Source organism: Martes martes (genome assembly GCF_963455335.1).
Source record: "Martes martes genome assembly, chromosome: 1".
In the NCBI taxonomy this organism is placed as follows: domain Eukaryota; kingdom Metazoa; phylum Chordata; class Mammalia; order Carnivora; family Mustelidae; genus Martes; species Martes martes.
The window spans coordinates 112,325,918-112,352,242 of record NC_137888.1 but is presented as its reverse complement, the minus strand read 5'-3'; the positions used below and the strand labels follow the sequence as shown (position 1 = coordinate 112,352,242).

The following is a 26,325-nucleotide window of genomic DNA, read 5'->3' as shown; positions in this document are numbered from 1 at the left end:
TGGTGAGACTGTACGTGTGGGCTTGATTGAGGCTGAGCAGAACACACCTGTGAGATGTAGTTTTCTAGCCCTGCCAGGGATAGAATGTCAGGTCTCCGTCTACTCACACCTGCTGGGTACCTGCATGATACCAGGATTCATTCTTTTTGCTTATTATTTTTTTTAATCTGACATTCCTTCTAGACTAATAAAAGGTTTTGTGGCGTGTGCAGTACCTTACAGCAACATTGCAGCAATCCTGCCTCACAGGTGTTCTGTCGCCGCAGAGGATCCCAGCCCATATTTCTCATTCATTGACCGTCACAGTAGCTCCTCACTGAGAAGTGTTCCAGCCACTGAGCCTTGTAACCACTGCCAGGAAGATGTAAAATGAAAGTGTAATTTAAACCCAGTGAGTAAGCAACACAAGCAAATTCTGGGGTGGTTTCTCCCAATGACAGTGGGAATATTTATATAGCATGCCTGGAGTGACACATTGCCCCAGTAAAAGGACTTCACTGCATATTCACAGGGGAATTTCTGCCATTGTCTGGAAAGTCCACTGTGTTCATACGAGCTTTGGTTGAAATTTAAGAGAGTATTGCGGGAGAAATTTGGGGTCCCTGAATGTTGAGATTGATTCAGATCATGGAAAGGCTGGAAACTGAAACAAGTGAAGAAGTCTAAAAAAGATGATTTTTTTTTTTTAAATGTCTGTTCCTATCCTAAGGCTCAAGGTTATATTGGCACTCTAATCAATATCACATGAAAGATGGGGAAAGGGACCATGTTTATTTTCCTCCTCTCAGCTGGTCTGTTGGGGTGGTTTACTTAATGGGGGCTTCGCTGATCTTCCTTTAATAACTTTTCACAGGACGTATACCATTTCTTGAAATGGGTTCAGGTGACCCTAGAGTATATCCTTGTAGTCATGAAGCTTTTGTTTGTTGTGTGTGCCTGAGTAAGGACATTTCTATTTCAGAGGCTAAGTTTTATCACATTTGAAATAGATTTCAAAATAGATTTATCACATTTGAAACAGATTTTAAAATAGGGATAGAATATCAGGTCTCCGTCTACTCACACCTGCTGGGTACCTGCATGATATCAGGATTCATTCTCTTTGCCTTTTTTTTTTTTTTTTTTTAAATCTGGCATTCCTTCTAGACTAATAAAAAGTTTTGTGGTGTGTGCCATACCTTACAGCAACGTCGCAGGAATCCTGCCTGCTTCACTGTACTTGAAACATTTTAAAAGTGGCTGTACTCTATATTAGAGGACTGAAAGCCTTATTTAGTTAGTTGGTTAATTTCAGTTGGCCAACAGTTTTTCTCACTTAATTTAATTTATTATTTGAAGCCATCAACCATGCACAAAGCAGAGTTAAGTCTATTTCTTACAGCTCTGTTCTCCAGCTACCCAAATCCCTTCCCAGGAGACAAACACCAACACCAGCTTCTTAATCCCTCAAGAGACTTTCTAAACATAATATAAGCAAATACCTACTTCTGCATTTATGTGCATATTTAACACAAATGGTAGCATGTACAAATGCACCCATGCATTTTGGATTGTGTATATTTACTATAAATGGTGGTATGTACGGATATGCATACTCTTACAGTTTGCTGCTTTGATGGAACAATGCATCTTAGAGGTCTTTCATTAACAATACATAATGCGCTGCTTTGTTGTGTTTAGGTGCTGTATAATATTCCACTGGGTGGACATGCCAGTATTTATCTAATCCCCTATTGAAGGACATTTAGGTTGTTTCCAGTATTTTGATATTACAAGCATCATTACCGTGAATATAATCTTGAACATAATCCGTTTTGCACACATGCCTTTATAGCTGTAGGTCAAATTCCCAAAAGTGGGTCAATGGGTTTTTGCATTAGAATATGAGAATTTATCTGCATTCCCTAATAGTAGTCCTTTGGCTGCACCCCGCAAATTTTGATATTTTGTGTTTCATTATTATTCAGCTAGAACTATTTTTAATATGCTCTGTGATTTCTTCCTTGCCCCACGGATTCTATATAAACCTGTTGTTTAATTCCAAATATTCAAGGCTCTTTAAGATATTTAAGTTTTATTAATTTCTAATTTAATTTTGTTGTCAGTGAACATACTTTATGAGATATCCGTCTTTTGACTTTTTATATGGGCTAGCATATAAATATTCATTTTGCTTTTGTTCAGTATAGTGTTCTGCAATATTAATTAGGTCAGGTTTTTGATAGTGCTTCATTGAGTTTGCCACATGTTCTAACAATTATTGAGAGAAGATTATTAACATTTCTAGTTATGATTGTGGATCTATTTGTTGGGTTCCTTCAGTTCTGTCACTTTGCTTCATATATTTTGAAATACTATTACTAGGTACATATGTAAGTAAGACTATTATATCTAAGTCCTGATGCACTAACCCCTGATTCCTATGAAAAGTTCCCTTTTATCTCTGGCAATATTCCTTGTCTTGAAGTATACTTCATCTGATTTTAATATAACCATATCTACTTTCTTTTTCTTTTTTATTATGTTCAGTTAGCCACTGTATAGCACATAATTAGTCTTTGGTACATATCGACTTTCTGATGTCTGCTGTTGACTTGTGTATATCTTCTCCCTACTTCTACTTTCAACCTCTATGAGATGTAAGGATATCACTTACAGACAGAATATTGTTACATTTTGCATTTTTGTTTAGTCTTACAGGCTCTGCCTTTTAATTGTACTGTTTATTTTGTTTACATTGGAAGTGATAATTGATATGGTAGGGTTTAAATCTACCACTTGCTATTTGTTTTCTATTTATCTCATCTGATTTTTATTTTTTCATTTTCTCGTTTTCATTTTTCCTTCATATTTCTTTTTAATTAATGTGTTTTATGTTCCATTTAAATACCTATATTGGCTTCTTTTACCTTTTTTTTTGTATCATATTTATGGTTTTTGCTCTGGAGAGTACAACAGGGGTTTTTACTTTATGACAGGCTACTTAGAATTAATATTAAGACACAGCACAATATATAAGAGCTATAAAACAATATATTTCAATTAAACCTTTGTCCTTTCTACAACGTGTATATGTATCTATATATATCTATATATACACACATTTACATTAGAACACTTTCAGTGCAATTTTTTAAAAAAAGATTTTATTTATTTATTTGACAGACAGAGATCACAAGTAGGCAGAGAGGCAGGCAGAGAGAGAGGGGGAGGCAGGCTCCCCACTGAGCGGAGAGCCCGATGTGGGGCTCTATCCCAGGACCCCGGGACTGTGACTTGACCCGAAGGCAGAGGCTTTAACCCACTGAGCCACCCAGGCACCCCAGTGCAATGTTTTTTTAATTAAAGGAAGAAAAAGTATGTTCTTTTATATTTGTCAACATATTTATGATTTCCAGTGCTATTTATCCCTTCCTATATAACCTAGTTACCATCTGGCATAATTTCCCTTTAGCCAGAATAACATCTTTCTCATTTATTATGATACAAGTTTGCTAGAAGTGAATTCACTTATTTTGTTTATCTGGACATATTTTTACTTTACCTTACCAATTCTGAAATGCACTGGATATGGAATTATGGGTTGGTTCAATTTGTTTTTTCTTTTAGCATTTTAATGACTTCATTCCATTGTCTTGTCCTTTCCATTGCTTACTGGTGCATGATGTGTCCTTTTCCCTTCTCTACTTCATTAACATGTTTTTTTCTTTATCTTTCTTTTTCAGGAATTTATTATAAAGTACTTGACTATAGTTTGGGTGTATTTATCCTGCTTAGAATTTCCTTAGCTTCTTAGATCTACATCTGTAAGGTTTTTACATTTACTGTATTTGACACATTTTAACATTATTCATTGTTTCTGCTTTGTTTTACTTCTTTTTCTTCCGCATAGGTTAGACTGCTTGATATAGTCGACAGGTTCCTGACTCTGTGTTTGTGTGTGTGTTTGTGTGTGTGTTCGTGTGTGTGTGTGCTTAAATCTTCATTTATCAGTGTATTTTAGCTTGGATAATTTCAGTTAATCTGTCTTTAAGTTCACTGATGCTTTCATTGGCCAGTTTCCGGTTTATAAAGGAGGGCACGTATTGCATGGAGCACTGGGTGTTGTACACAAACAATGAATCTTGGAACACTGCATCAAAAACTAGGGATGTACTGTAAGGTGACTAACATAATACAACACAAAAAAATAAGTGCATCCAATAATTTTTCCCCCTCAAACCTTGACCTTTTTTAGTTCTAAAATTCCCTTCAGTTCTTTTTTCCATCATTTTCATTTTTTTTTCTGCTGATATTTCTTATTTGTTTACTCATTGTGTTCTTCTTCTTTAAGTCCTATAACATTTATAGGAGCTATTTTAAAGTCCTTGTCTATTAATTTGAACATCTGGGTCACCTTCTGTTTTGTGTTTGTTTGATTTTATTGAGTGCTTAATTGGCTGATTATGAGTTGTATTATTGCTAGCTTATAACCATGTTTTAAAATTTTGTATTATATGTTAGACATTTGTATGATATATTGTAGAGATTTTGATAGAGATTATTTGTTTATTTCGTGGTGTTTAGATAAATAACTAGTAGATCTTTTGACCTTTTTAGGGTATGTTTGTGCGTGCGTGCGTGTGTGTGTGTGTGTGTGTGTGTGTAAGTCTTGATTACCTTGCTTCTGTCTTTAATCCAGGGGGTGAGGGGACCTTATTTAGAGTGTGATCATTAACTCTAAACTGTGGCCATTCTGAGGTCTCTCTCCAGTGAATGTGAATTATCAAGGTCTATTTTTTCTGGCTTGTCTAGTAGTTCAGCATATACCAGCCCTGTACGACCTCTTGTATGTCTGTTGAGCTCTCAGTTCTGTAGTAGCTGCTCTAAGCTGGACCTTGGGGAGTCTTATCCTCAGCATGTTAGTCCATCCATAAGCCCAGGATCCTCAGGGAATTCCCATATAATCTCCTGACCTTCATTCCATCAGGTTTCTTTTCTCTGGCACCTTGATCTACAAATTGAAGTCCCTTTAGCAGTCCTAAACTCCAATTTCTGCCTCCACAGTTCAAAATAACCAGTGCTACACTTCAGCTTTACCTCTCCATTCCAGGGTTGGAAAGTACCCCTTGCAGAAAGCCAAGATCAGTATAATACTTACCTCATATATTTTCTTTCTCTCAAAGATCAAAGCCCAGCAATTTCAGTTGACACGTGCCTTGAAACTGTAGCCTCATATTTTGTCCAGTGTTTATAATTATTACATCAGGAAGTTCAGTTTGACTGGTTATTCTGACTTTATGGAAGTTGACACATGGAGTTTTAAAAATTAAAAAATTGTGGGCCCTGGCGGGCTCAGTTGGTTAAACATCTGCCTTTGGCTCAGGTCATGATCCCAGAGTTCTGGAATCCAGCTCTCTGCTCAGCAGGGAGCCTGCTTCTCCCTCTCCCTCTGCCACTCTCCAATCTTTTCTCCATAAAGATTTTTAAAATCTTTAAAAAATAAATAAAAAATGGAAAATTTCATGTAAATATATATTGCCAACCTTACCTGATAATTTCTAGGGCCCTTTAGAGTATTCAAAATGACTTCCCAAAAGGTATAACAATGGTTACATTGAATTATGGTAATTTGAAAATATCCCTACTTCCATCTTTACCCTCAGAAAGGAAAACAGAGGCTGAGGCACCGGAGGCACTCTTCATCTTTCATGAATGTGCTGAAGGTAGTCAATGTACTTGTCTTGATGTGCAAACTCATAGTTACATACTCTATACACACACTTCACAAGAAACAATTGCGTTTTTGATAGAGAATCACACTGTTCCCTCAACATCTGCTCCCTGTCTCTAAAATAGTCAGAATTGTGGAAATAATTTTGATAACAATGAACTATAATCTGCTATATCTTCTTACCCACTGGTCTTCTCCGGTTTCCCATTCCTACCTCACTTCTATACTTGTAAGCTTTGGGCTAGAGGCTAAGTCAAAGGGTTATGTGGCATTATGTCTCATTAGGAGGTGTTAAAAACCTGAAAATCATATAATTTATCTCAGATTGATAAAAACGTCTTCTATCAGAAAAATAGAAATAGATTCATCTGGTTACTCTGTAAATAATGGCCAAATTGAGCCTCAAGCAGCATCGCCTTGATTAGCCTCTTACAGGGAAAACACATTTTTTGAATTCTACAAGTAGAGTGACTTTTCTCAATCTACTGCTCAGTCTAATAACCCCTCTCATTTGTGATATCAGATATAACCTAAAAAGTGTAACTGGAAGTAAATAAAGTGAGTGATATGCCAAGTACAACATTAGGCACACCTTTATTGTCTCTTAATGATTCAACCATATAGTGAAAGTATTATTAGTATTAACTTACAGATAATTAAAATGAGCTTCAGAGAAATGAAATAACTTGTCCAAGTTAAAAAAAAATTAGGGATTTGAATCTTTATGTCTGTCAGCCTCCAAAATTGTTTCCAATATGCCACAATTTTCATTATTTTATGATGATTTAAATTTACCTTGTTGTCTTATAAGATATTGCAAGAAATGTGTTAACAAAGAAGCTTTATTTATAGAGAAATTAGCTCAGTAGTTTTGCAGTAAAAATTATCTCAAAAGTATATAGATAAAGATTCTATATCTGCTGAAGTTTTTTTAGGTTATAAAATTAGATTTGTTCTAGTCAAAGCAACTCGGTTTTTTTTTAAAAAAAAGTGTTTCATTTGAGATAATGTGTTTTAGCATTTTTTTTTGCCTCTTGTCAGGATGGAAAACAAAAGTTCTCTTGCTTGACTTAATATCATTATGTCTGACAACATACTTGACAGAACAACTGCTAATATACCAAGGATTTTCAAATTCTGTACATCTAAAAGCCATTAAAAAGTTAGCAAACCAGAAGCTTTACATCCAAATATTCAGAGGTTATAACCAAAGGAACTGTATATCTCTGGAGTTGTTGGACATAAATTGTGTTGCAAGAATCATCAAGTTTTTTTCTTTCTTTCTTCCTTATATATAACCCAATAAAAAGGTAGCACAGGAAACAGGGGAGATGATTTTGCACATGGAAAAGATTTTGGTTTTTAATTGGAAAGAAAAAAATAAAAATGAGAAGTCCCTTTGTATCTAGCATATGTTTGAAAAGTCAATAATTTCTAGATGTCAAAGAGTCATTAGTCATAACTACTTATATAATAGCAAAGTTTATTTTCTCTGATAACATTTTTTATTTTGTTTTCCTAATAACAATATATTACCACGAGTTTTGGTAGGTAAGCAATGTTTGTTTGTTTTTTTTTTAAATAACAGTATCTTATATGGACTCCTTAATTTCAAGAAATTATTTAGCTATTGAATATGAATGATAAAGCTATGGAAAGTTTATATCAAAAGGGACATTTGGGATTACCTAGTTTAACAAAGTCTCTTTTACACTTAAGGGAACAAGGAACCTAAGACAGAAAGTGATCTTCCCAATTTGAACAGGTTACAGATATACAGGAATAAAAATCTTGGTTTCATGACGCTTTTTCACTAAATTATTTTGAGTAAGAGTAGATTTTTTTATAATTCTAACAACTATGGAATACATGGAATATGAGGGAAATTAACTATCATGTTGCTCACCTTCATAGAGCTTAATTTATATGTAATATCATGCCAACTAGTGTTAAGTGATGGGGGAAAAAAGCAAGGTAAAGGATTAGAAAGTGAGGAGGAGGTGCTAAATTACATAAGGTAGTCAGGGAAGCTCTCTGAGATAGTCATATTTGAATAGTGACCTGAATGAAATGAGAGCAAACCGTTTTAGCATGAAGACGTTTTCAAGAACTGAGGATCTCAATGGAGAGAGACTTGAAATGAGTTATGCTTGCTTTTGAGAAACAGCAAGAAGACTAGTGGCTGCAGTGCAGTGAGTGTTCACTCATCCACTGCACATTCATCCCATGGAGTATAGTAGCTAGAGTGTTAAGGAGGGAATGGAGATCTGCAAAGAATTAGACTACCATTTAATTATATTAAGTATACAGTATTATACAAGTCATGTATTCCTAGTTGAGTATTTTGCAAGTAAAGCTAGGAGGAGCAAAAGTGTTTGTGAGTGATGGCACTCCAAAGTCTAGAGATTTTATCGTTCTGAAGTCAAAGTCTTTTATGTGAAATAAGTACTTTAAAGTAATTGTATAGGTCTTTATTGGTATCAAAGAGCTTGTACATGTGTTGCATAATTTGATTATTATAGTTTCATGAATCTGTAGTAAACATATCTTCAGTTTACAGTAGAGAAAGTTGAGGTTCAGAGAGGTTAACTGATTTGCCAAAGGTTGGTTTGACAATTTGGAAAATTGTTAGTTCATAGTAAACCAGAAATTTAGAGAATGAAAATGATTTTATAGAAAATATTTATTGTGCGTTTCTTCGTATGTTGTGGGTAATTCTCTTTTCTAGTCTGTTCATTTTATGTTTAATTATTATTATCATTATTATTATTATAGGAACTTGCAAATGGTAAGTTTTAACTTAGGCAGTTTTATAAGCACTATTTAAATAAAACATGTAAGTATGTGGATTATATAATGGCCTATAATAAAAAATGAGAATTAGAATAAGTGAGTTGGAGGGAAAACATTTTTTCTTGAATAAATTAATGTGATTCAAAAGTGTAATGTTTTCATCTTAAACAAAATTTGTCCACAACTTATGAATGAGTGATTGTTAATGCTATAAAATTGCCATGTACAATATGCTAGGTAATTCTGTGGGGAAAAAAACTTGGTTTTGAAAGAAGGACAAAGGTTTGAGGGAAATAATATCTGTCATTTTACTTAATCTTTGCCACTTTTTTTTGACCCTTTTGTGTTTTTTTTTTTAATTAACAAATAACATACATTAAAAAGTGTGCAAATAATAATAGAGCTCAATTAATTTTCATGAAGTGTACACACACATATAACCAGCTCCCAAGATCAAGAAATAGATCATTACCAGCACCCCAGAGTCCCTCCCCTTGCTTCGTTCAAACAACTACCCTCACTGAACACTATCCTGAATTCTATCACAATAGATTAGTTTTACTGGCTTTTCACCTTTATATAAATGGAATCATACAGTGTGTAGTAGTTATTTTTGTTTGTTTGTTTGCTTCTTTTGTTCCACATTATGTTGGTGAGAATCATCCATATTACTGCTTACAGTTGTATTGTATTTATTCTCACTGTTCTATAGTATTTTATGATTGTCTGAGTATACTGCATATCTGTTCTACTACTGATGGTCATTTGGGTTGTTTCCACTTGTGGGCCATTATAAATAGTGTTGTTATGACCATTCTTGTATATGTCTTTTAGGAGAGAGAGAGAGAGAGAGGCGGAGGAGAGAGGAAGAGAGAAATAGATTTATTTGTATATAAATCCAGGAACAGAATTGGGATTACCTAGTTTAACAAAGTCTCTTTTATATTTAGGGAATAAGGAACCTAAGACAGAAAGTGATCTTTTTTACACTTTTAAAGTATAAAAAATATCTCTTTTACACTCAAAAAGATCATTTAAAGTGATCTCTTTTACACTTAGGGGAACAAGGAACCTAAGACGGAAAGTGATCTTCCCAATTTGAACAGATTACAGATATACAGGAATAAAAATCCTGGTTTCGTGAAGCTTTTTCACTATTTTGACTAAGAGTAGATTTTTTTTTTTCAAGCCAACACTGCCAAAGAGTTTTCTAAAATGCTTTTACCAATTTATTCTCCTATCATTTATGTGTAAGAGCTCTACTTGTTCCACATCCCTGTCAACACTTGGCATTTTCCATCTTTTCTGTTCAGCTATGCTTGAATACAATCCATGGTGGATCATTTCCAGCTTTTTTGAAGTATAGTTGTCAATTAAGAATTGTTATGATATATGTATACATTGTGAGATATTTATCACAAACTAATGAACATATACATCACTTCACATAGCTGCCATTTTTTTTTCTTTCTTTCTTACTTTATTTTTTTGTGGGGGCAGGGGCAGTGAGGGTGCCAGCACTACCTTATAGTCTGACAATCATTCCCACTTGGGAATAATCCCAAGGAAATGAAATCAGGTTCTTGAAGACATAGCTACAGTCCCATCTTCATTTTAGCATTATTCACAACAATGAAGATAAGGAAACAACCTCAGTATCTGTTGGTGGTTGATGGATAAAGAAAATATGGTATTAATAAATATACAGCGAGATATTATTCAGCCTTAAAAAGAAGAAAATCTTACCATTTGCAATATCATAGATGAAGCTGGTGGACTTTAAGCTAAAAGAAATAAAACGAATGCAAAAGGCAAACCCTGCTTAATCTCACTTAAGTGTGGAATTTTGAGTAGCTAAACTTGTAGAAGCAGAGAGTATAATCATGGTTACCAGGAACTGGAAGGGGGAAATGGGATATTGGTCAAGGGATATAAAATTTTAGTTAGGTAAGATGAAGAGGTTTGGAGAGCTAATGCACAACAATGTGACTGAAGTCATCAATATTTTGTTATATACTTGAAATTTACTAGAAAGGCAGACCTTAAGTATCTTTACCAATTTTTAATGTGAGAATTATTATCTCACTTTATAGATGAAAGAACACGGATTTATCAAAATTAAATGGCGTGTCCAAGACCACACAACTTAAGAAAGAGTCAATACTGCCATTCAGTTCTGTCTTCTCACACAGTCTTTGCTGTTTCCTTGACTTAGAATATTTTGATTTAATTCAACAAGAATAAATTGAGTGCTGAATATGCTGGACTTCCTAATAAACAGTGAGGAGTAACATGGTTTTGTGAGCATGTTACTCCTCACTGTTTATTAGGAAGTTATTAGGAAGCTCAGAATGTCTAGGAGAGGAACAAGAAAAAACATGATAGAGAAGCAGAGTGAATTAAATACTGCAACAAAACGAAACAAAACAAAACACCAAAACCAATACTATGAGAAGTTAAATGAGGAAAAGTTCACAATTACCTATAATGGCTGAGAAGAGCATTTGTCATGTCTTCTTGGACAGAGAAATAGAACAACCTAAGCTAAGTAGAATTTGGTGTTGGGAAGTGTGGGCATGTCAAAGAACTCATAGGTGATAAACACATTATTGGCAGTGATAGTCAACCAAGAAAAAATGTAACATTTTAACCATCAAATGCCCTAAATGTCTCCTTATTCCTCATGGTATTTCTGTTTATAGGAGAATGACATTCAGATGGAGGTGGGAAGGGCAATAGTTACAGGCAGCTGGGGAGGAAGGGTCTCATTCTGGATAATGGCAGACACAAGACTGGAGGGGAGAAACCAGAACCTGTGCTGGATATCAATGCAGAGAGAAGAGTAAGGAAGAAACTGCATAGGGGAGAGAGATCAAAGTAGAGTATGGAACTATGAGGTTGGGGATCAGAGGGAGGAACCATATAGAGAGTAGATAAGAATCAGAGGAAATTGGGTGAGACTGGAAGGGATCCTGAGTGGTTGCCCTGGGCTTAAGAGATATTCTAATTTTCCTTGTCATCTGGATGGAAACGGGTGGGTGTTGTTACCTTCCTAGGACAAGGCAGGTTGAGAAGGTATTTGGAACGTGAAAAAGAACTGGTCACATAATGACTTGTACAATGCTAGACCAAAAAAAATGTTGTTTTTCATTAAAAATGCTGCTAAAGAAAGTGAGTTCTCAAAAGTAATTTCAGAACCCTATTAAAGGTCATGTTCATATTCCACTGAAATTCAGGTCAACTCAAGCTGCATAAACTTAACATTTGGAAAGATTTATTTTTAACTTTTTTTTTTTTTAAGATTTGGAAAGTTTCTGGAGTAATAAGTGTGAAGAGTAAGCAGCATTTTACAAACCTACGTACATGATGTGTATGTGGAGATGTTTGTTTCATCAACAAATATTTCTACAAGTGTTGCTGTGTACCTACAATGAACTGATTGCTTGGCATAATATAAACACAATTCATGAGATGCAATATGGCTACTGGTTAGTCTTTCAAAAATAGAAAAAATCCTCCTGATTCCACTTGTCATTTACTCTTAAGCTTTCATTATATGCACTGGATTAAGGTAGTCTAGGATTTTATCACCTTTGGCTCCAAGCCTGCTTGTCTCCATTACACACTAGATTTATTGTCATTCCAAACACAATTTTTTTTAACCTCAGATCCTCTTCTGAATATATGTGATTGTCCAGATGTTTGCTGAAAGCTTTAATTTTTTTTTAAAGTATGCGTGTCTGTGTAATTTGTTTTAGCTACAGTGGGAACAATCTATATAGGATGAAACTTATAGCATAGGGTTCTGCATATTGGAACAGATAGAAACTTTTATGACAAAAACACAGATTTAATTTCTAGTTACATGATTGATTGCATTTTTCTTGCTATAAGTGAAAACTTAAGAAGAATAATTAGTTGGAGTTTTGTAAATTCTGAAAGTTTACAGCATGCTTCCATGTTCTTCATTTTACTTTCTTTAAAATAACTCAATTTATAGTTGCAAATATGAAATTCAGAGTTTAATCACTCACTTAAGGTCCCATGGCTAGTAGATTCAGAAGCAAAACTGATTTCCTTATTCTAAGTCTAGGACATTTCATTTCTCATTACACAAAAAGAGAGACAATAGCAACTATATTGTAAATTCTTTGATATCCACCTTCATATTTATATTGAAACTATGTAAGTAGTGTAAAGGTTCCACTTGGAATGATTATCCAGGTTTTCTCAGTGTTCATAAGCTTTTCTCACCATTTCTAGAAGGTTGTCTGTGCACTTAGCTTCTGATATTTTTTCCACTTGAAATGTTTTGCCCTGCCCAGGTGTCAGTTGACTCATTTCTGGATTCTGACTCTGCATAACCCCTGTGGAATGATGTTAAATGGGATACTTCACTTGACTTTTCATTTCCGATTAGGACCTAGGTGCTCTGTCTGGGATACAGTTTGCCAGCTCAGAAGTTCGAGACCCAATCCCTGCCTAATGCTATTCCTGGCTCATGTCCCTGCCTTATATCCTGCATTTTTGCTGTTTCAAGAGCAGACTTTAAACAATTATGAAACTTGTTCATTATTATCAAAACAAAAATTCGTTATTATCAAAACAGAAATAACACTTTTGTTTAGTAAATAATGAACTCAAGGTTTCTTGAGTTCATTATTTACTAAACAAAAGTGTTATTTTTCTCATATATAGAAGACGGTGTAGTAATTGTCTTTGGTGGATATGGGTTTTATGATGGCTAGTCTCAAACTGGCAGCTTGGCATGAAATGCTGGCTTGGTTATGCAGTAGAAATCAATGTGTGCCATTGCAAAAAGTATTGAACCAGCAGCCAGGAGCTCATGGTCTAGCCCAATGCCTGGATCTCCCTGTAACTTCCTATGACTCTCAGAGCAGTTATGTCAGTATCATGGGCTTTAATTTGGTTTTGTTTGGTTTCAGAGAGAGAGAACAAGAGAAGGTGCAGACATGCACATGCATATGGAGGGACTAGATAGAGAGAGAGACTCTTAAGCAGGGTCCGAGCTGGAGCTGGATGTGGGGCTCCGTCTCACCACCTAAGATCATCACCTGAGCCCAAATCAAGAGTCTGGCACTTTAGGGACTGAGCCCCCCACAGGAGCTGTCTTCAGTTACTCTGTTAAATAAAATCACCAAATTGAACCATCACTAAGAAGATTTGAATCTATCTCTAAGTTTTCATGTCTGTGAAGTATACTTCTAAATAAATAAGTTGTGTCAATATATCATGAGATCTGTACACAATTCATGTCCCATGTATTTCTTTTCTTATGTTTCATTTATTCATGGAACTTTCAAGTGTCCCTTAGTATCTAGGGCTGGCGAGTACTGAGCTAGACCTAGAAACAAAAGCTGTGAAATTATTTTGATTATTCTGTTTTTAATATATATTTAATATATATATATACATGTATATATACATGTATATATATATATTTACTAGTTGTGTGTGTGTGTGTGTGTATATATGTTTTTCCCCCACAAACTTGCACAAACATCACTATATACACACACACACACACACACACACACACACATAACTAGTTAATAAATAGAAAAGTATAGCTAGTAAATCTATAGTAAATTTTAGCATTTTCTAAGTCTTTTAGCCCAGTCCTGGAAGAAAACCAGAGCTTCAAATTATCTTATAAATTGAATTGAATCACTTTGTTTCCTCTACATGGCAATGATTAAACTTTGTCCTAAAAGTTATAAAAAGTTATAGAAGTCCTAAAGTTATAGAAGAGCCCCATAGGTCCATCATTTACTTCTGTGTTGCCAGACAAGCAATACACAATAGTTTTATTCTTTTTCCTCATTTTCTCTAGTCACTTTGTTTTTCTGATACTTTCTTTTTTTTATTGAGATAAAACTCACATAGCATAAAACTCATGTGTTAAAGTGTATGCTTTAGTGTCCCCCCCCCCCCACAAACTTGCACAAACATCACTACTATCTAATCTCAGGATACCTTTATCTCTCCAAAAAAAGCAGTCACTCCTTATTTATTCAGCTCTTGGCAACCACTAATCTATTTTTTGTCTCTGGATTTGCCTATTCTGGACATTTCATATAAAGGGAATCATACCACATATGGCCTGGGTGTCTGGCTTCTGTCACTTAGCATAATTTTTTTGAGGTTCATCTATATCGTCACATGAATCGGTCCTCTGTTCTTTTTTGTGGCTGAATAATGTTCCACTGTATGTATGTGCCCATCCTGCCCATCTGTGCGTTCACTGATAGATGTATGGATTGTTTCCACATGATGAGTAATGCTGCTATGGACATCTGTGGACCGTTTCTGTGCATATATGAATTTCCGTTTCTCCTAGGTACATACCTAGAAGTACAATGGCTGGTTCATATGGTAATTGTATGTTTAATGTTTTTGCAGAACTGCCGAACTGTCCTTCACAGCTGCTCCATTATTTGCATTCCCCCCAGCAGTATATAAGGGTGATAGTTTCTTCACATCCTCACCAGCACTTTTTATGATCCATCATTTTTATTACAGCCTTTGAGCACATGAAGTCATATTGCATAATCTTTAATTTTTTGATTCTTTAGTCACTAGGTTTACTTAAAATTGAGAGTGTCCTATGACATTATATTGTTATTATCAATATAGTATAGGTAGATGGGTATATATTTACTATCAATATATAACAATAATATATATTCTATCTGTATTATGTATACACACACACACACACACACACACACACAGAGATATGTATAAAATGTTCACAACCGCCTTTCCATTCCCCTTCCCATCATTTCAGTCTCATTTTCTTGCTCTATAATTTTAGAGCCATTTAAAATCAAGGGAGTGTCAGGGGGCACCTGGGTGGCTCAGTGGGTTAAGCCTCTGCCTTCAGCTCAGGTCATGATCCTAGGGTCCTGGGATCAAGCCTCTCAGCAGGGAGCCTGCTTCCTCCTCTCTGCCTACCTCTCTGCCTACTTGTGATCTCTGTCTGTTAAATAAAAAAACAAAAACAAAAACAAAAATCAAGGGAGTCTCTTAAGCAGTGTCTTTTTATCACTGATGGCCTTCACCAACATCCATCGATGCACCACTGTAGCTGTCTGCAGATGAATCCAGGGGACTAGTCTCTATCACCTAGCAGGACACGTTTTCACCCAGCGTTAGTCCAGCATATTCTTCAGTAACTTAACTGCAGGTGTAACTGCATTAAACCACTGGGCCCTTACACTTCAAGGGTTACAAGGGAGAGGTTTTTCAAGTACATGGCAAAGACAGCCATGACGGTTGTGAATGTGTTTCACTTATAGGATTCTTATTTACATGTAGTTGAAGAAGATGCTATCACATTTGTTTTTCTTCTGCCTATCTTAGAAGGGAGGGAATTTCTTCATTATGTGAAATGTATTTTGTCCATTTGACATGTTAGGATTTGATTTCATTGTATTGATTATAAAAATCTCATTGTAAGTCACTAAACAAGACTCAGGCAGAAAAGGTGATCTTGAGAGGCAGTGATTGTGAAGCATGAAATGGGAGCTCTGGCATTGATGCAGCAATGTGTGTGTGTGTGTGTGTGTGTGTGTGTGTGTGTGAACTCTGAATTCATCAGATAACCATTTAGTTGTCTTACTTATCCAATGGTGAGGTGGAAATAGAGGATTTTCAAGGTTCCCTCTTGAATTAAAACTCTTATTCTATGTTTTATTGAAGATCACACAATGTAGTAGTAATATCTTTTCTACAGTTATCCCTGGGTATGTTGCCTGGATTTTGATTATCAAGTTTAAAAAAATGTTACAAAGAGATTAAATGAAACGTTACTGACATTAAGCAAAAGGGTAATACACTTGTGATTTTATGGAACAAATTTTGACTGCATAATAGATTTGTGTACATATAAGATAGTCCCTTCAGAAGCATCTGTGAACCTGTGTGTGGTTGTATTTGATTTTGGTTCCCAGGGATACACTGTACATGGTAAGGGCCTCTAAAATGTGCAGTAGTCAATCTCTTAAATTCACAAAATATTTTACTGGGACCAAACCTGGGCACAGCCTTGAATGATGTTAGTCCAATGCGTGATTTGAGCCTGTGGCTGTGTTCTGTGAAGTAAAGGTTGTTTAGAAGGGAAATCTTGCTTCTTGATTTTGTATTATGAATCTTTGTAACTCTGTGCCACTAGAAATTATGCACAATTGCTTTTGGTTTGTTCTTAATACAGAACCTATATTTCAAGTTCATTGCATTTAAAAATTTGCAAGTTCACTTTTAAAACCTTTCTCTCTTTTGTATCTTCTTTACTTCTGCAGGATGTTTTCACTCCAGAATGCAAATTCAAGGAATCTGTATTTGAAAACTACTATGTGATTTATTCTTCCACACTGTACCGTCAGCAAGAATCAGGCCGAGCATGGTTTCTGGGACTCAATAAAGAAGGTCAAATTATGAAGGGAAACAGAGTGAAGAAAACCAAGCCCTCATCACATTTTGTACCAAAACCTATTGAAGGTATGAAATGAACTTCTTTTCTTTTTAGATCCTGATTTCTGTTTGTTGATGCCAGTTTTGCTCCTTGTCCCTTGCTCAGTGGAGTTTACTTAGAATGCAGCAGATCAAAACAAAGTTTCAGAAAACACAGTAGTACCTCTTCCTTAAAAAAAGAAAAAAAAATTCTATTATAAATACTTGGCACTTATTAAAACAGTGCTTGAAATAGAAGCTAGAAAATTCCTGAAAGGAGAAAAATAGTGCTAGTTGCCATTTGGAATGTGATTTCCTTTTCTGTTGAATGCAATAATTTAATTCCTCAAGCTACACTCTTGAAAAGCCAATCATGTTATTTTAGTGCTTTACAGTTTGCAAAAAGCCTTTAGAGATATGCATATACATCTTTGTGAACAAATCTAACAATATGGGGTATTAATTTTTCTTTGTATTTTCTAAGAAAAGAAAATAGTATACTATTTACTGTGATCAATAAATATTTATAGTATTCAATTTTATTGTTCTAAATCCAGCCTATAACCTCCCCTCTCATGATCATGTAATACATTGTTCACTTATTTCAAATTGATCAGTGAAATAAATAATTTTATGCTAAGGGAACCCAGTTTGAGCAACTTGTTCCTTATGGACGATGAGAATATACCATTGGGGTAACCACTCTTGCTGTATTCAGTCAAGCTTTTAAACACCGGCTAAGAAAATAGCAATAACCTAGACATTTACTGATAACCTTCATTTCTGAAAGTCACATTATAATCACTTAAAACATTAGTTCAGCCTCCTTGTCTATGGAAATGAGGGGATTGAGGCAGCATATTACAGTTCTGTAACATAGCCAGGCTTTCTGTCCCCTAAATATCTATAAGGCATGGTCAGGTCAACCAGTGTAGCATCATAGCGCCTGCTGGACCATACCTATGGCTGTAATAGGGAACAAACATTTATTCAGTCAACACTGTGGTAGAAGCAGTGGGGGGAAAATGTGACATTTGAAGCTCCTTCTCAAAACTCCCTCTCAAAACTCTCCTCACACCCTGTGCTTTCAACCACACGAAGCAGAACTGTGCTGCTTGTAATCTATTTTCACAATCTGGGGGGACATGTAATTCTTTGGCCCTCCTCTCCGCACAATGTCCATCCACTCATGTGCCTGAAGATGCCTGTGAGTCTTCGTAAAGAATGAATCCAAGAGTGACTCCTTCTGTGGGGGCCTGATTCTCTTCAAGTAGAATTAAATGTTCTGTCATTTATCATTGTATACAGTCCTCTCCCCTAGAACTGATCACATTGTATTAAATTTACCTGTTTGCCAGACTGTCTTCTCTTATCCATAGTTTGATCATTTTTTGAATGTGCAGAACTAGTTTTATTTTTTCCCTCATATATCCTTATTGCTTGTATAATATCTTATGTATCATAGAGAGACATTTAATAATCTGTTGTTAATTGAGTGAACACATGAATGAACAAATGAATAGTTAAGTATGAAGACAAAGAAGAATTATATATGCTCCAGATAACCTCATAGTATTCTTGGAGATACGAGATATGTGTATTAGTGGCAACAATAAAATGTAAAAAGTGATGTATTGCACGCTTCCAGAAATGATATTGGGATTTAGGGAAAGAGCAATCACCTCCCCCCCAAAAAAGATATTGAAAAGCTGATTATTTAAATGTAATTTCAATACTGGGGCAGGTTCAGACCATTAGAGGTGAGAGGTAGAGATCAAGCAGCCAAAAACACTCCAGGTGCAGTGTGAATAAACTATTAAAACTTTTGCATCATTTTTTAATTGGAACATAATTAACATATATGTTATACATGTATATAACATACATGTTATATTCATTTTGGCTGTACAATATAATGATTCAGCAATTCTAAACATTTCTCAGTCTCATCAGGATAAATGCACTCTTTTTTTTTTTTTTTTTAAGATTTTATTTATTTGACAGACAGAGATCACAAGTAGGCAGGGAAGCAGGCAGAGAGAGAGGAGGAAGCAGGCTCCCTGCTGAGCAGAGAGCCCAATGTGGGGCTCGATTCCAGGACCCTGGGATCATGACCTGAGTTGAAGGCAGAGGCTTTAACCCACTGAGCCACCCAGGCGCCCCTGGATAAATGCACTCTTAATACCCTTTATCTATTTCACCCATTCCCCTACCCACGTCCTCTCTTGTATCACTTTTATTTGTGCATTTAAATAGATTTTCTTTGTTGAAACAAAAGTAGCACATGCTCATTAACAATTTTTGGAAAACCCAGGAAAGTATAAGGAAAGGAAAAATCCACGTGTGTTATTTGCTTTTTTTATGGAAGTGCTTTTCATACTGACACCCCCCCCAAAAAAAGAAAAAACACACCTATAACTTACCCTCCTAATCATGACTGCTGTCTGCACCCTGGCTAGTCAGGCTTCTTGAGACTGTGTGGCCGTGTACACATTTCCAAGGGTAATGGATTCAATGACTACATTCCTAGTCCCAGAGCTGCCTAAATTCTATATTTATTGCTGTATTTCAGTACAAATGTAGGAAGAGACCACTAGACATTCCTAATTGCTTACTTTAGAATTAGATTTGGCTATGTACAATACAAAACCCATGTTAAGAGCAGCTTAGTCACCAACCAGATCAAGAAACCTGCCGTCCACGTCCTCATGCCAGCCAGAGGGAAGAAGAAGGGATGAGAAAGGCAGAGGCAAAACCCTGGGCCAGTGTTCTCTTCAAGAAGGTCCCCATTAGCTGCCGTATGATGCTTAAATCTCACTGACTGCAACCCAGTTCAATGGTCTCACTTAGGTGCAGGGAAGCCTAAGCATGTACTATGTCTTCTGGATGGCTACACGCCAAATAAATGTTCAGTTATTCTGATAGAATAGCAGAATGGGACCGGGAGAGTAAGAGTCTCTGCTTCAACCTGCCATCCTCAACTTTAGAATAGCCTCGATTTCCTAATTTTCTGATTGATAGTTTTTGGTTCATTATTTTGTTTTTATTTTTCTTATTTACTGATGTTTTTGGGTGGTTTTCCTTTTTTTTTTGAGGGGGGAAAAGAGTCCATTCTAAATCAGATTCACTAATACTTGGATTTGTTTCCAAGGCCCTTTGTCTCTTTAGATTGTGGGGATGAAAGCTTAGGTGTTGGAGTATATGGAATATGATAAGAATCACTTCCAAAAATAAAAACAAGATTGCAATTGTTTCAGAACAAAGCCCTTTTAATTCCCTAGAAATGTCTTTGCCTTTTGTCTTAGAGAGCAAGTTTCACTTTTTTGAACAAATTAGCTAACAGTTCTTTAAATGCTTATTCTGTGCAGGTATTGTGCTAAACATGTCTCAGCTATCCCCTTTTATTTTTCATTCCATTTCTATGAAGTGGATTCTAATATTATCCCCATTTGACAAACGTGGAAAATGAAGCTCAGAGACATTGAGTAATTTGTACCGTATCAAGCAGCTTATAAGTGGCAGAGGCAGAATCCAAGCCAAGGCATTCTGACTCAAGCAAGCACGTGCTTAATCTCTGTGAAGACGAGTGAAATTGCTTACAGTCTGAAGTCTGAAATGTAACCTCAACCTAGCATAATAAGACCCTAGCAAATGCTTTTCAATAAATGTCTCCTATATGCTTCTCTTCTTTTTAAATCTACAGTATACTTCCTTGCTCCTTAGAAATAAAAGCCTTTGCAGACATATGGAGACCTTCACGTTCTTATATTGTAACAGACCCATGAAATTCCTCAGTTCTCCCACATCTTTGCACTTTGATATCATTATTATAATGCAAAAATATGAACAAATTCCCAGTGATTCTCCATGCAGCTATGCTTTATGTTATCAAATGATGTAATTATATAATTACCATTAGTATCAAAGATATGTGAACTTGGGGTTTTGTTAGGCATTATTCTACTGTGCAGTGAGGACTTCTCTCTCCTCACTGGGACCCCCAAACTATTTGTGCTACCACTGCTATTACTACTATTACTAGCCTTACTGCATCTATATACAGTTCACCATTTACTAGGCAGAGTACATATGTTACCTTCATTAAAGTTCACAACAGCCTCATGTTATTACCCTTCATCATGTAGATGAAGAGACCAATATTTAAAGTAATTAAATATAAGTAAGTATGCCCTGGACAATCACAGGGCTAGATAAATACAGAACTGGGATTGCAGTCTAGGAAGCCTACTGCTGGAGCCTATACACCTACCCCCTACACTATATTGCCCTTCAATCTGCAGTAAGCCTGTGGATATGCTAATAATTAGAAATGTGAGTGATAAGGAAGCAGAAGTGTTATATCATGAAACAACTTGAGTAGTAAGCTAGCTCTAAACCATTCAAAATGGAGATAGGTATATGTGATATGACAAGATAAATTCATAGTGGTAGATAATCAGATAAGATACTTATGAGAATGCCATGTTAAAACTAGGGGACAAAAGGGTTAAGAATACATTGCTTCTTTTTTGATGAATGTTACAGGCTTCATTTCCTACTCTGCAAAAGAAAAAATTGGAGCAGACGATTCCTAAAGTTCTTTGACAATGACATTCTGTGCATTCTTTATAAGCACTTTATTGTAAAACCATGTTTCTTCATGGAGCCTAGCTTAGGATTTATAAATAAAATGTTTCTAAACACATTTCCTTTGTTAAATTATTGAATGAATAAAGTACAGTTTTACGAGCTATCCCCATAATGGGTGATTTGTAACTTTTTTTTTTAGAAGGAGTAGGATGAAAGACATTCCAGCCATAATTCATTGTAAAGAAAGTTTTCGGAAATATTTTTTTCCATAGGACAATTAAAGCACATAACTAGAAGACACTTTCAGAAAAGAAAGAAAATGACAGCTTTATAAGAGGTTGGCCATATTGCTGGTTAACTGGAAAAGCTGTCAGTTATCTTTAGTTTTTATTTACTTTAAAAATTTTTTAAAGATTTTATTTATCTATTGACAGAGAGAGAGAGACAGCAAGAGAGGCAACACAAGCGGGGGGAGTGGGAGAGAGAGAAGCAGACTTCCTGCTGAGTAGAGAGCCCAATGTGGGGCTCAATCCCAGGACCCTGGGATCATGACCTGAGCCCTAGGCAGATGCTTAATGGCTGAGCCACCCAGGTGCTCCAGTTATCTTTAGCTTTTAAAGAAATTTTTATAAACCTTTAAACCCACCACTGCACAGTTACCAAACGAGTCCAGTACTGACTGTGGGCTGTAAATGTCCCCCTCCTTGGGGAAGGAAATAGACCTCTTGCAGAGAAAAAGCCAGAGAAGTTTTGTTTTGTTTTTCAAATAGCTCTGACTTTTCCCCAATCCTGATGATTATATCATGTTGAATGTCAGGATTCCCCAAATTAAACTCTGCCAGTCCCAGGATCTTTAAGTCCTGCACTGATTATATGATAATAATTATCTACCAGCCCCTTTCCCATCACGGTCTCACTTTCCATCCTGGGTTTAGAACACAGGTGGTGTTAATGAAGGGTTGCAAGGGCATCTCTTCAGACAGATGGATGGACTTGATATTTAAGCCCATTACTATGTGCACTTGCATGTCAACCTTTACTTACATGGGTCCCCTCCTCTGGAATTTAAGACAACAACACAGGCTTCATGATTCCCAGTTTTACCCTTTCAGAGCATTGTTCACACCACAGATAAGTAACTCCCCCAGATTTAAATTGTCTTGGTGGTAACCTCCCCTTTTAGCTTTAGATACAGCAGCCAAATAGTCTTTGACAAAGAACAAGATTCCGTCTCCTCCTTTTCTCCTCCCTCCTCCAAGAAGCTCATTACTCAGCTCCTGCAGGTGGTTGAGTCTTCAGTATCTAGTTCCTTCCTCCTGAAAAGAATATGTGCACTTTCCAAAGAGTTAAGCTTCAAGAACTTAATCCTGGAGGGAGAAATATGTTTCTATAGTAAAATTAGTAAATATCAATTGAGAGTCATTGCTACAGAAATATTAAACTCTAAATAATGGGACATTTGCTATTTCCACTAATATATTTTCCAGTTGGGAGACACACACACACACACACACACACACAGGTATAAATTATCCATTTTTCCTGCTGTAACTGTTGACTTAAGCTAATAGAATCTGATTTAAGTGCTGGCAGTATAACGTAGAGCAGTGTTTCCCAAACATCAGTGTCCCAACCATCTGGAGCTACAAATTCTCAGATCTCCAGAGTGGTCTGGTTCTATCGTCCAAGTGATTACAATGGCAACCAGGATCAAGACTTGGTGTTCTAATCTGAATTTGGTGATTGTAGTCTGATTTTGATCAAGTCTGGCCATAGACAATTATTTAAACTTATTCAGATTATTGTGATCAATATATTGGACTAAGCCTAATCTAACATTGGTAAATTGTCACTCTGATACCATGGAATTGCATATATTAAACATGTTACATTTTGCCATTTCCTACTGCTATTAAGATGGCTGTATTCTAGTGCTGAGTTAAAGTATTATATAGAGTAAGTTAGAGCTAACACCAATTATTGCACTAAATTGACATTGAGAAGAAGTAACCTAATACAATTAATCAAGGGTAAACAAATGTCTACTTCTTCTGATAAACATTTTGCCAATGATTTGCTGAGTAATTTTGAGAAAATAATTTACCCTCTTCAACTTCAGTAATCTCTGAAGATGAAGTTGATTATAAATGCCATCTGTTTCGTAGGAATAATATGAAGATAAGACATTGTAAGGAAGCTGGATATCCCAGATCTGTCAGATCAATCCAGAGTGCATTTTTCATTTTCCCTTGGAAACTGGACATTGTGTTATGGGTTATGTACTGGAGAAATGCTGTGAGGTGTGGTGTTCACTAAGGGATTAGAGACAATGAAAATCAAAATTTGGAGGGAAAATAATCTCTTAAAAAGCTATACAATGAGATACCAAAGAACTGAACAAATCAGTACTCTTAATGTTTAGAGCTCTAATTGGGAGGATACTAATAGCAAATTGATTTTGATATTTTGATATTTTATTTCAATTGACTAGAAAGAAAACTTGTTTCCTAGAACCCAACCAAACTAAAAGACAAATCAGAGAAACAGAATACCTACCACCAATGCCCTGATTGTTTTTATTATAGAAAATAGCTGCAATTCTCTTTCTCTCTCTCTCTCTCTCTCTCTCTCTCTCATCTTTTGAGTTTTGGATCTCTGCCAGCCTGTGACACCTTTTCCTCCCAAACCAGTGCAACTCATTCAAAGCAGCATTTTCCTGGCTTTGAATTAGTCTTTAATAAAAACCCTCTTACTTCTCCCTGCCACATTCTTCTTCCATAACTCTCTCTCTCCTGCACACAAATATTGTTTTTGATCTCCTTCTAAATGAAGATATAGATCTCTGTGTTCACAGTGTCTCTTAACTCTTTATAATAAATATTTACAGCATACCGGGTGCATTCCTTTGGCAATACATTGCTTTTGAACCAGCACTTAAAATTCTTCTACAGTTCCAAAGGGATTGTATGTGACATTAATTAAGGAGTGAAATTGCTTCATGTTAATTGCTCACACCCTTCCATGATCTGTGATTAAGACAATTAAATATATTTAATGGTACATTAACTAACAGAACAATCTAACCTTTCCACCTTTTAGAAATTACAGAGAGCCAAGGAAAATTCAATTAAATTGGTAGTAATAAAAAGATTAGTCATATTTCATTCTTCTTTGATGGAAACTGATGTAGGATGGGGATTCTTTATAGAGTGCCATTTATGAACTTTATCAGAAACTGGAGTTAGATTGCCTCCATCTGGAAAACAGAATTTGTCAGCAACCACTACAGTTGCTCTCCACACAGGTTTCCAATCTCCCTTACAGAGAAACACTGACAAAGATTTACACCTAGTTCTCCCCATAATTATAAGAACATTCACTTTTTAAATGATTTGCAGGAATCTGGCAGTAATAGAAGTAATGATTTGTAGCAACAGTATTGCTTTATATGTCATTTGTGTGGCTCGTTGCTATTGTTATGTACTTCCCTCACCAGAGTATCATTTGATAGTTACTAACACTTTGGGGATATGCAGCTTAAGATTATTATCCCAATTTTAAGCATGAGGAAACTGAGTTTAAGAGAGGTTGACTAACTCACCCAGGTCCATATAGTTAGAAAGAGATAAAAGTATGACCAGAGCTGTTATCTCTATCAGAGACTGCCAGGGGATCCAATAGCCGCTGGAGGATTGACCATTGGGTCTATAACGTACAGGCAATAGTGACTTGACAAGAGTGATTTCAGTGGCGTAGCAGGGAATAAGGCAAATTGTAGTGGATTCAAGTTATCACAGGAGGTAAAAAAAAAAAAAAAAAAGAAGAAGAAGAAAGTAATATGAAGTCACACTTTTGAGGAGTTCTGTTATGAAAGAGGAGTAGAAAAATGGGAAGTTAGCTGGAGAGAAACATGGTAGTTACATGGTGGAATTTGTTTGTTTCTTTGTTTAAAGCTATTACACATACTTATAGACTAATGGGAACAACTGGGGAGAAGTAAAAATGGGCCTTGCAGGAGAGCTGGTCACTGAATAACACTGACCAAAGGGGGTGAGATCGTGCATGGAAGTGGCAAGTGGAGGGCAAGATTGGGGCAGGCACAAGAAGAGATCAAGCACCAGAACATGTGTGAGCAGTTGTAAGCAGGTGGGTTATTTTCGTGGTGGAGATATGAAAACTTGCTCCTCCACTGCTCTTTTCTAAGTGAAATATGAAGCAAGGTGGTTGACTGATTAAAAAAAAAAAAAAAGAGGAAAGAAGGGAAGAAAGGAAAAAACAGGAAGGTGAGAGAAGGGAGAGCGAGGAGAGAAAGACAAGACAAGACAAGAATGAGGTCAGGCCAATAACCTGAGTCTGAGGAGGGTCTGAGGAGGGAGGAGAAGGGATTCTTCCACGTCGGAAGAATGGGAGAGGGAATTGGCAAGAGAAATGTAGGAGGGTCCCAGGAAGTCCTGAGGACCCCATGAGGTGTGGGATCAAGATTTCAAACTTGAGACCTGTCAACAAAGCTTTATGTTGTTTGTTTTTCCAGACACATTAAATTATTTGACCACGAGTTTAGAGCAGGAACCCTAGAGTTAATCACACGTGAATTTTAATGTTGACTGTGACCTGTCGTGCCCTGCATTACTTCTGACAAACTACCCTTTTTGTTCTTCAGTTTCCTTAGTTGCAAAAAGGACCAATAAAACTATCTATCTTTTGGATCATTAAAATAACCATAGTGTATATAAAGTACAGATATATAGTAAGTG

General features: G+C 36.0%; 1 protein-coding gene across 2 annotated transcripts in view; it reads left to right on the top strand.

Annotated features, from left to right (window-relative positions):
- The window catches only part of FGF12 (fibroblast growth factor 12), a 377,880-nt gene that overhangs the window by 344,913 nt on the left and 6,642 nt on the right, over positions 1–26,325 (top strand). For both annotated transcript variants that reach the window (XM_080826118.1, XM_080826117.1), the window contains exon 4: positions 16,831–17,029. In XM_080826118.1, coding sequence (XP_080682244.1) covers positions 16,831–17,029 — 199 coding nt within the window. The remainder of the gene's footprint in view (positions 1–16,830; positions 17,030–26,325) is intronic.